Source organism: Propithecus coquereli, unplaced genomic scaffold, assembly GCF_000956105.1.
Source record: "Propithecus coquereli isolate 6110/MARCELLA unplaced genomic scaffold, Pcoq_1.0 Scaffold153, whole genome shotgun sequence".
Taxonomy (NCBI): domain Eukaryota; kingdom Metazoa; phylum Chordata; class Mammalia; order Primates; family Indriidae; genus Propithecus; species Propithecus coquereli.
Window position 1 is genome coordinate 3182291 of NW_012139747.1, and position 10665 is coordinate 3192955.

Here is a 10665-nt window from a genome sequence, read left to right on the forward strand (position 1 = left end):
GAGGAGCTAAAGTATTCAATGACAGTCCAAATAAAGAGCATATTTGACGTGTCAAAAGACTACAGGTTTATCGTATTGAATTCTTTAATCTCTTTACAATCTAGACATTTAGCACACCTTGTTTCTATTTGGGTCCCAACCAGCTTTGGACATGCAAAACAGTATGATTCACACGACTATCTGACATACTCATCCTAAATTTATACCTGGTGTTTATTTTGAGCAACTTAAGCGACAGTGGTACTTCAAACCTCTCTTCCTCATCTACTCTTAGGTCAAAGGAAATCTCTTTCACTCAGTATTAACTGGGAATCATGTCTCTTGGTGACATGTTTGTAAGTACATTTCCGGAATTTTCAGTTTTAGGCTGTATCTATTGACATTCCATTATGAAAAGAGAATGTATTTCTCTTCATTACCCTCTCCCCACTATACTCTATAATACACCACCCTTTCCCATCCTCCAGCTTTCTTATATAATTATATCAAAATTACATTACAAAAATCGTGATGTAACTATATTCAGTGTTTGTATTACTATACCTATGAAAATGCTATTTATCTTGAACTCCTGGCCTCAAGCAATTCTCCTGCCTCAGCCTCTCAAAGTGCTAGGGTTACAGGTGTGAGTCACTCCATCCAGCCTGAAAATGCTATTTATAACTAGACATAAAGTAATTACCATATTTTTTCCTTTCTTGCACAGCCTTAGTTTTCTCTGAAGTTGATAATTGCATTTATAGTCAGTTGCTTGGTTTTCTATGTACTATTGCTAATTTAATTCAAACTTTTTATATGTTATCTAAATCTCCTCTCAGGATATTCAAACAAATCTGGCATTCTATCATTTTTGTCCTTCTACAAAGGCCTTTCCTGGACTTTCTCACCTTCTGTCCTCTGGACAAATTGTCCTTTTGGTTTAGTGTAGAGCCATCATTTCCTGGCATGGCCCTTTACTGTCATCCTGAGGACTCTCTTTACCTCTCTCCTGTCTTCTGTCTACTGTTCTCCATGTCCCTTGTGTTACTCTTTCTTAGTTTATTCTCTCATATTAGTTTATTCTCTCATGTAAAGATACAGAAGGTGTCACTCATCTCTCTGTATCTTTCTAAGAAAAGCTACTTTGGAACTAAAATTTTTGAATCATCTTGTATCTGAAAATCCTAGTTCTACCTTTATACTTTGTTGACAGTTTCATTGTCTATACAATTCTAAGTTGAAATTTTTTTCTCAGTATTTGGAAGCAATTGTTTTTATTTTTTCTTTTCTAATGTTTGCAGTACACCAGGTCCTGAGATTTCTCAATAACATGTGTTTATGTGAATCTATTCTTATCCATTATGATAAGTTTTGTGTGAGCACTTTCACTCTGTACCTCACGTTCTTCCACCCTGGGGAATTTTCTGAATTATGTCATTGACTTTTTACCCCTCCTCTTGTTTATCTTTGTATTATAGAATTTATAGAATTTATAAAATGTAACGTTGGACTTACTATGCTGGTCTTTCTCTTTTATATTTCATCATTTTGTCTTTGAAATTTTCTCAATTCTATCTTTCAACTTTTTATTTTTTTATTTCTGTTATTATATTCTTTGTTTCCAAGTCTTCTTTTTGTTCCCTGAATTTTTCTCTACTTTTTTCTTTTAATAGTATTTTTTTATGTCATGGTTGCAAATCTTCTCTTACCTCTCTGACATTAATCATGCATTTTAAAACGTTTTCTTCTTTCTGCATATTTTTCTGTTTTCTTCAAGTTTCTATTAATTCTACTAGTTTGCTTAACTTTTTATCTTTCATATTTGTGACTTTCCTATGATGTCTTGGAATCTTTGGTTATCTGCAGACACGTAAAAGTGAGGGACAAAGTAGCTAGATTGGAAGTTTTGTGCATAAGTCTGTCCATAGAGTTTTGTAGTCAAGATGATCCATCTGGGATGTGTAGTTAGGGAAACTTCACAGCCATCATCTCTAGACTTTCATTTGTACTGATCAGAAAGATCCTCTAGCTGTCTTCCTGTAGAGGGAATACCTAGCATTTTCAGAGCCCCATTAGGGAGGATTTTCAGAGCCCCATTAGGGAGGAAGCACAAGGAGGTTACAGCATCCATTGTGCTTCCATTCACTTAATCTTTCCGTTTTCAGTGTGGTTTCCACTGTTTACTGTGCAGAACCCCTTTACTTGCTAGTTTTACCTAGTACACTTTTTTTTGAAGATGGAGAGGGGCATTTGACCGGCTATGTAAGGTCAAGGGATGAAATCTAAATATCCAACTGCTTCTTGGATAAGTTTTCAGCAAATCTTTTTTATTTGACCTCATTCCTTCATGTTTATCTTTGAGGTACCTAACAACCACCAACCAGGAATGGGGAACCTGTGGCCTTGGGGCCACATGTGCCCTTCTGTATCCTTGAGTATGGCCTTTTGACTGAACCCTATGCATGACACATGCCAAATTGTTCTGTCATTTAGTTTGGTTGTAGCCTTTTGGAAAAATTGCTGCATAATCAATGACTTCTCCTTTTTTTACTGTGTGAAGGTCTGGAAAACATCTCTAGAAAGATGGCTGATATTTTTTTCATTTCCATTGTGTCAAATGGTAAAGCTTGAAGTGCTCAGTTAAGTCCTGATTCCTTGTAGCTTTTTAAAAAGTGACTTAATTCTTCAGTTCTGGTTTGAAAGCAATGAACTATCAAGTGACTGAATGAGCAGATTTTGGCAGATTGTATAATGCTCTCCTTGTAATGGAGTTGGTTGATAGTATTATGTAAATGTCCTATAAGGTTTGGTAAAAGGTAATAATTCTGTTTTCTTATGTATAGCCTTATCATAATTTCTACCATAGTAATGAACATACTTTTAGACTGGCAATTTATTGAAAATGTTAATAAAATAATAATACCATGTGAGACAGTTTAGTCTATAATTTCAAATGTAATTTAGTAGAAAATATTAAATAGCCATTTTGTAAACTTATAGAACTCAATTTTTTTTTTTTATTTCAGGGTATTATGAGGGTACAAACGTATGGTTACACTTTATATCTTTGCCTCACCCAAGTGAGGGTTAAAGCCATGCCCTTCCCCCCTACAATGCTCCCTGTGTCCTTTAGTTGCGGGGTTACCTCCCATCCCCCTAATCCCTGGAGAGTATTACTGCCATGTGATCACCCTAGTGTTGATCAGTTAGTACCAATTTGATGGCGAGTACAAGTGGAGCCCATTCTTCCAATCTTGTGGTGCCTCACTTTGGATAATGGGCTTAAGTTTAATCCAGGAAAGTATAAGAGGTTCTAGATCACTGTCGTTTCTTATGATTGAGTAATATTCCATTGTATACATATACTAAAATCCACTCATGGATTGATGGGCACTCGGGTTGTTTCCACATCCTTGCAATAGTGAATTGTGCTGCCATAAATATTCTGGTGCAGATGTCTTTATCATAGAATATTTTGTGCTCTTTTGGGTAGATGCCTAATAGTGCTATTGCTGGATCGAATGGTATTTCTATTTTGAGCTCTTTGAGGAATCTCCAAATTCTTTTCCACAGAGGTTGCACTAATTTGCAGTCCCACCAGCAATGTAAGAGTGTTCCTGTCTCTTCACATCCTTGCCAGCATTCGTTGTTTTGGGATTTTTTGATAGAGGCCAATCTCACTGGGGTTAGTTTAGGTGATATCTCATTGTGGTTTTGATTTGCATTTCTCTAATGATTAGAGATGTTGAGCATTTTTTTATATGTTTGCTGGCCATTATTCCGTCTTCTTTTGAAAAGTTTCTGTTCATTTCCTTTGCCCATTTGTTGATGGGGTTGTTTGATTTTTTTCTTGCTCATGTTTTTGAAAGAACTCAATTTTTAATGGGTTGAAATACAGATGGAAAGAAATGCCAAAATGGATTAATAGTTTTATAATAGCTGATCCTTTTAGACTGCATTGACTTCAAGATATATGCCTATTAAAATCTTGATATTCTAATTTTATATGTGACAGTAGTGCTATTAACATAAAAATATATGACTTGATTAATAATATTCACTTTATGACTATTTAACTCTCTCCCAGGAAGAATCCGTACATCTTACATTCATGAGGATCTCCCTAATATTTAGATTTTAGAATAGTAAGTAGAAGATTAAATCAAAGTTTTCCAGTTGTTTTATAAGTTGAAAAGAATGTCTGTTGTTGCCTTTTCAGATTAGGCACATGGGTGTTCAATGTTATCTTTCCAATATTAATTTTACATCACTCCTGTATTTTTACTAAGATAAATTTGGTTTTGAATGTGAAAATAAATTATTTAAAAAGAGATAAATCTTTTGCAATTAAATGTTGGCAAGAGAGTTGATGTGCAGCAGTGTTATCCTCTTTGAAATAAGGTGATAGTGCCAGTAAGGGTTGTTAAGAATCTTCTTATAAGTACTTATTTGATTTAATGAAATTATATATTTATTCACAGTGAAGATAAATATCATTGAAATGGTATGTAAAACATCCAATTTTTAAATTAACTAGAATGAATAAGAACTTTCAGTGAGTGAATTTTTATTGTATAGCCTAATGTACTCCTTAGTCTATAGAGTCTTTTGTGTGTGAGTTGGCTCATAAATATGCTTTTTGTTGAGGTCATTTGGGCCTATAGTAAATAAACCCCTGAAGGGAAGTCTAATATTCAACTGGTTACTGAACTTTGCTCTAAGTTCAGGACTGATACAGTCAGGGGTTACCTTTTAATATGTAATATTTATTGCTTTAAAAACTAAATTAACTACTCTTTTTGGTCTATTATTAATGGATTGAGAGTTCACCCTAAACTTCACAAACTGTTTAAGCCAAGCACCTAAGGATATTTAAATTCACTGTACTATTTCACTTAAAATGAATCCAAGAAGTAGAGGTTCTAAGATTGTAAGAAAGCCATAGTGTTCCTATTTTATATGTATTTCTTTCTTTTACACTATGCCAGACCTTCATAATTTATACCCAGAAGGATTTCTGTGTCCTTTAAATATCCACAGTGCTTGATTATTTCCTCCTTGTTCATGGTCCTATGAGGTGAAAATTTTATACTTACAAAATAAATCCAAACTTATTCTCAAGAAGCATACAGTCTGATACTATATTTAATATCTGCAAAAGAATAAAGAGATGATCTAATGGAGAGAGATCAAGTAATGATCAAATACTTCAAATCTGAGAGATCAGAGAAAGCTTCAACAAGGAATTGCCTTGAACAGGTCTTTGAAGTTAGTATAGATGGGCTTTGGTCCTTGTAGCAGACTTAACAATGCTCTGCCCACCTGAGTACAATTATAGCTATGGATGGTTTCTGGTATGCTGATAGTGTTCCAAGTCAGGTACCAGCACCTTTCTTGCTTCTCTGCCTTAGGGCTTTCTCTGGCACCAGAGGAGCCTGCTTGGCTATACTGCATTTTCCACAGGGAAATGCAGAGGAGTTAACATTGCTGCGGGCAAACTTCAGCCAGTGGGAGATGGGAGAGAATCTGTGGATGAATGGCCCAGCGTCCTCCAGGAGTACCATTGGTGGTGTGACCTACATGATTTCCAGAGGGTCCCTAACAGGATTGTGCTTCAGTGGCTCCCAGTGGTAACCTGCTCATTAATGCAGCCATTGTTGCATTTTCTTTCTTTTCTCCTTTGCCATTTCTTGACTTATACTTCTTGAGATTACTTCGCAGTTAAACTATCTACTCCCAAATCCTTTTTCCAGCATCTGCTTTTGGTGGAACCCAAACTAAAACAGTTTGGTAGAGATGAAGAAAGAACAGCATGGGTAAAGTTGTACAGAGTAAGTATAGCATCAGTGAGTGGCTCAGTTTAACTGGAATATCAGGTTTGTGGTTCCGGGGCAATAAAATTAGTTAGATCACAAGGAACTTAAATGGCAGACAAAGGATCTGATGCTTTTCTTTGGGGATTGCAGGTTTTCTAAAGGCTTAGCAGAGGGAGGTGACATGATGCGAGCTATGCTCCAAGCAGTAACCTGGTGGTAGTCTTTAAAAGAGATTGAAGATGGCCGAGACTGAAAGTACAAAGAACATTCAGGAGACCATTCTGTGGTCTAGGTTAGATAGTGACACTGGAGGGAATGGAGAGGAAGGGTGATAAATGCTACATCTGGCAATTGGTTGATGTGGGTGTCAGGGGAGAGAAAGGCATTAAAAATAATGTGAATATTTCTGGCCTAGCTTGCTGACTGGGAGGATGGCGATGCTTTGTTAAAAACAGAAAACTCTAGAGGAGGAGCATGTTTAAGTGAGATAAAATGACTTGAGTTTGCTTCTGTGGCAAAATCTGTCAGTTTTCTGTACAATATTCTTTCTCTCTTTCTTTTTCAGTATCAGAATCCTCATTTTATTCAGGCTATAATATGTCCAGATAAGAGATATTTCCCAGCTTCCCTTAAAGCAGGTAGTAGCCATGTGACTAAGTTCTGAGTAATGTGTTATAGGCGGAAGTGTTGGGTTAAATTTCAAGGACAGCTGCATAAGATGAAGAGACTCATCTGGAGCTGTGCCTCTTCGCCTTGCCCTCATTCTTACTGCCTAGCATCCAAAAACACGGAGGTCCAGCAGCAGTCTTGGACTCTGAGATAACTTTGAGTGTGGAAGCCACGTAGTGGGAATTTCTAATGATGAGGGAGACCATACCAGTCCCAACCTGCCTACTTCCCCTCCAGAATTTATTTGTATGGGGGAAAAATAAACCTCATCTTCTCTGAGCCACTGGTATTTTGGGTTTTCTTTTGGAGACAGTTGTACCTAATTCTAACTGATGACACAAAGCATATTGAAATCTGAATTGAGAGCAGAATATCCAGATGGCAATGTTCAATAGGCAGTTGCAAATAAAAATAAATAAACAAGCAAATAGATAAATAAACGTAATAATAGAAATTAGCATTTGAGTGATAATTATATTCCAAATCCTTATTTCATATGCAAGCAGGCATAGAGAGGCTTAACAGTTTGCATAAGATATGTAACTGGTAAGTGACAGAGCTGGGATTCAAACCCTGTACTGTCTGATGCCAGACTGTTAACTATTGTGCTGCAGGACTGGGCAGAACTTAGAAGAAAGGTCACAAGAATTTATTTTTAAGGGAAGATGAGCTGGTAAAGTTCTTTAAAAATACTGAAAACATAGAACTACTTATTGGCATATATGTTTTGCAAAATTAAGTTATATTATTTTTAAATAGTGTGCATAATATACATGAGATCCACAGGACTTAGAAGTAAAATTATATCAAGAAAGAAATTCAGTTGTCCATCTGAATTATAGTAATTGGTGACTTAGGGAGGTTTATTAATATTTCTCTTGACTTTTTAGAGGTGTTTTATTAGGAATTCTATGAGGCCAAAACAAATGGAGAGGCCTCAAATAATTTAAAAGTCAGAAAAGAATTTAGGGGTGTTATCTAGTCCAATACCCTGCTTTTAAGATGAGGAACTGAGGCTGGGCTCTGTGGCTCACGCCTGTAATCCTAGCACTCTGGGAGGCCGAGGAGGGTGGATTGTTAGAGCTCAGGAGTTCGAGACCAGCCTGAGCAAGAGCGAGACCCCCTCTCTACCAAAAATAGAAAGAAATTAATTGGACAGCTAAAAATATATATAGAAAAAATTAGCCGGGCATGGTGGCACATGCCTATAGTCCCAGCTACTTGGGAGGCTGAGGCAGTAGGATTGATTGAGCCCAGGAGTTTGAGGTTGCTGTGAGCTAGGCTGACGCCACCGCACTCTAGCCCGGGCAACAGAGTGAGACTCTGTCTCAAAAAAAAAAAAAAAAAAAGATGAGGAATGAGACCTGAAGCAGTTGAGTACTGAAAGTTGTAGATCAGAGCTAGGAACAGAACCAAGACAATAATTCTGTCTTCTTATTCACTCTTGAGTTTCCTATAGGCCAGGCTGATGGAAGCTCCATTGTGATTATCTCTGAGTTCTCATTGATCCTGATCCTCAAACTCTAAGTATTGCCTTTAGAAAACTTCCTACATCAGAGGGGGTGAAACAAGCCAAAATCCAGCCATAGTGTCTGTCTGTTGCAAGAGAAAATTACTAGTCCTCATTCTCCTCTTCAAGAAATTTGTATTATGGTTTAATGTGATTATCTGGCCAAAAAATATCATGGCATAAAATTCAAACTCCTCATTAGAGCATGCAAGGGCTCTTGTGATGTGCTCCTCTGTTCTTCCTTTTGGGCTTTACTTTGCTCTAGCTATGCTGATCCTGGAAATTTGCTGTTCCTGGAAATTGTTGAGTATGTTCCTACCTCACAGCTGTCTCACAGCCCTCTCTACTTTGAATACTCTACCATTGTTATCTGTAGAGTTTAACTCCTCACTTTCTTTAGTGTAGCTCATACATCATTTCATAGGATGTATTACTGCCTGACCTATTTAAATGGAATTTAAAAAAAAATTTTATATAGGCACCCATTTAGTTTGTTTGCCCTTGCTGCTTTCATAAGGGTAGGCATTTTGTTTTGTTCATATGCAGTTCCTAGAACGGTGTCTACCTAACACATAGTATATGTTCAGTAAAAACATGTATTGGATGAGTGAAGAGAACAGTATGTGAGGGCCAACTTATAAAAGTAGTATTCAATAGTATAGGCTGTGATTTTAAAGCCCACTCAATGGTGTTAGTTTCTGTTTTCTTAAAAACCACTATGGAATTACTGTAATTCAGGGAAGTTTAATATATTTTAATATACTAAAAATCATTCATTTGGAGCACTCTGTGTGTGAGGCCTTTCCTGAATCTTCCATCAGTAGACAACATGAACTCCTTTGTTCCTCTGCTATTCCAAATTTCTGGAATATTTCTGCAGTTTTGAGCTAGGACTAGGTACTTGGCCACTGTTACCCTTTGGTAGTAAATGACCTTCTAATGACCTGATTGAATTGGTCTATTTTACTTATTGTTAACAAGGTACAAACTTGGAAAAATTACTTTCAAAGCCGAAGTCTTTTGGGGCATAGAAAGAGATTGAAAACTTTATGCATACATGTGTATAGTTATGGAAATGCATTTACTAATAATATGGCTCTATAATAATAATAATAATAATGGAAACTGTTTATTGAACTCTTACTATGTATTAGTACTAGTCTAGGCTCTTTACACATGTTGAGGTTTTATGAATATGTCACCATCCGCAGGTAGAGAAGCCTTTCTAGTTAGAGAACAACACACCAGTTTATGTCCCTAAACAGAAGAAACAGCGTACAGCTCTACCTGCCTTCAAGGAAATTGTAATTTTATGGTGTTAATGAGGGAGATGAAATAAGCATAATAAATAGTGGTAAATGTAGAAACACAGTCAAAGAGACATAAAACACATTCAAAACAAAGCCCCAGGTGGCTGAAACATAACCTGTACATAACCAGGAATGAATGTGTAATAAGAATATATTCAGATGATTTCTTTCAAGACAGTTTATTAAGTGAACAAACGCAAGCCTTTTTATTTTGCTTGACAAGTATTTAATTTTCTATTGTGACCAATAATATAGAAAATAAAAAGAAAAATTGACTTTCTTACATTAAGAAAAGGATGGAATTTGTAAAACAAAACAAACAACAAATTAATGATTTTAGAAAGGAACCAGAGTGCTTTAAGATAGAAAGAATTGCAGAATAATAAGAATCATAAAATTCAGTCTTCACCAGATAGAAATCTGGTCATTCCTAGCTGTAAACAAAGCAGCCATCTTCATTTGTTGAGTTTCCTGAAGAGTTAAGACTATCTACAGAACAGAAAATTTTAGCAACTAGCGTATGGCAGCAATGCAATGAAATGGAAAGACAAATGGCCAGTTTACCCGAATAGTCTCTCATCAAGACAATTTGTTAGTATTCTGCAAGAGTGGCTGGAGAATTGATTTGATTGTATGTTGTTTGACAGAGCAACATTTTTTGCAATATGGGAAAGCAATTCCCAGAGGATTTAAAATAGTTAGAGAAATTCATCATGTGATTTTTCTGTTCCGAATGTAGCTTTATTTATGAAAATGGCTTGCATACATAGTTAATGTTGTAATAATATGGCAGAAAATAAACAATTCTTTTAACCATTGCCATATATCAGTGAAGACACATGCATCCAGAAGTTATAGGCAATTTATGGATTTTCTAAATATTTCAAGTGTCGTGAATGGCTGATCTTAGTTTTAGTCATTATGTTTTCATTGCCGATAAGTTACAAATACAGCAGATAAGTGAGCACAACAGTAATCTTCTGATTGACTTAGCTGAAAGATATGGAACTTCTAATTTAAGTTCTCAAATTCCATCATGTGATTCTGTATTTATTAGACATTAATTCCTATTCAAAGAGAAAAAAAATGTTGTAGCATACCTTGTGAAATAAACGCAATGAGTTATCAAATCAAATGAGGCAAACTGAAACTATTTTGAATCTTCTTTATATTTGAGTTTTTATATTTAAGGCTCTGAGCCATTTAGAAACTCACTTTAGTTCTTCAGAAAAGATCCCTGCCACCACCATCATCCCTTTTCCCAAAATTGGGTGCTTCTGTTATATAATCTCATAGCACTTTTACCTCTCCTTTCGGACACCTGATCCCCTTGCCATTGCTGGTTTAAAGTCTCTCATCTGAACTTTTTTTTTTTTTTTTT

At 35.9% G+C, this 10665-nt stretch overlaps 1 protein-coding gene across 1 annotated transcript in view; it reads left to right on the plus strand.

Moving 5' to 3' along the window:
• Positions 1 to 10665, plus strand: part of MACROD2 (MACRO domain containing 2) — a 2082072-nt gene that overhangs the window by 457130 nt on the left and 1614277 nt on the right. The window contains 1 exon segment of the mRNA XM_012640501.1: positions 7676 to 7701. Within this exon segment, the coding sequence (XP_012495955.1) occupies positions 7676 to 7701 (26 nt within the window).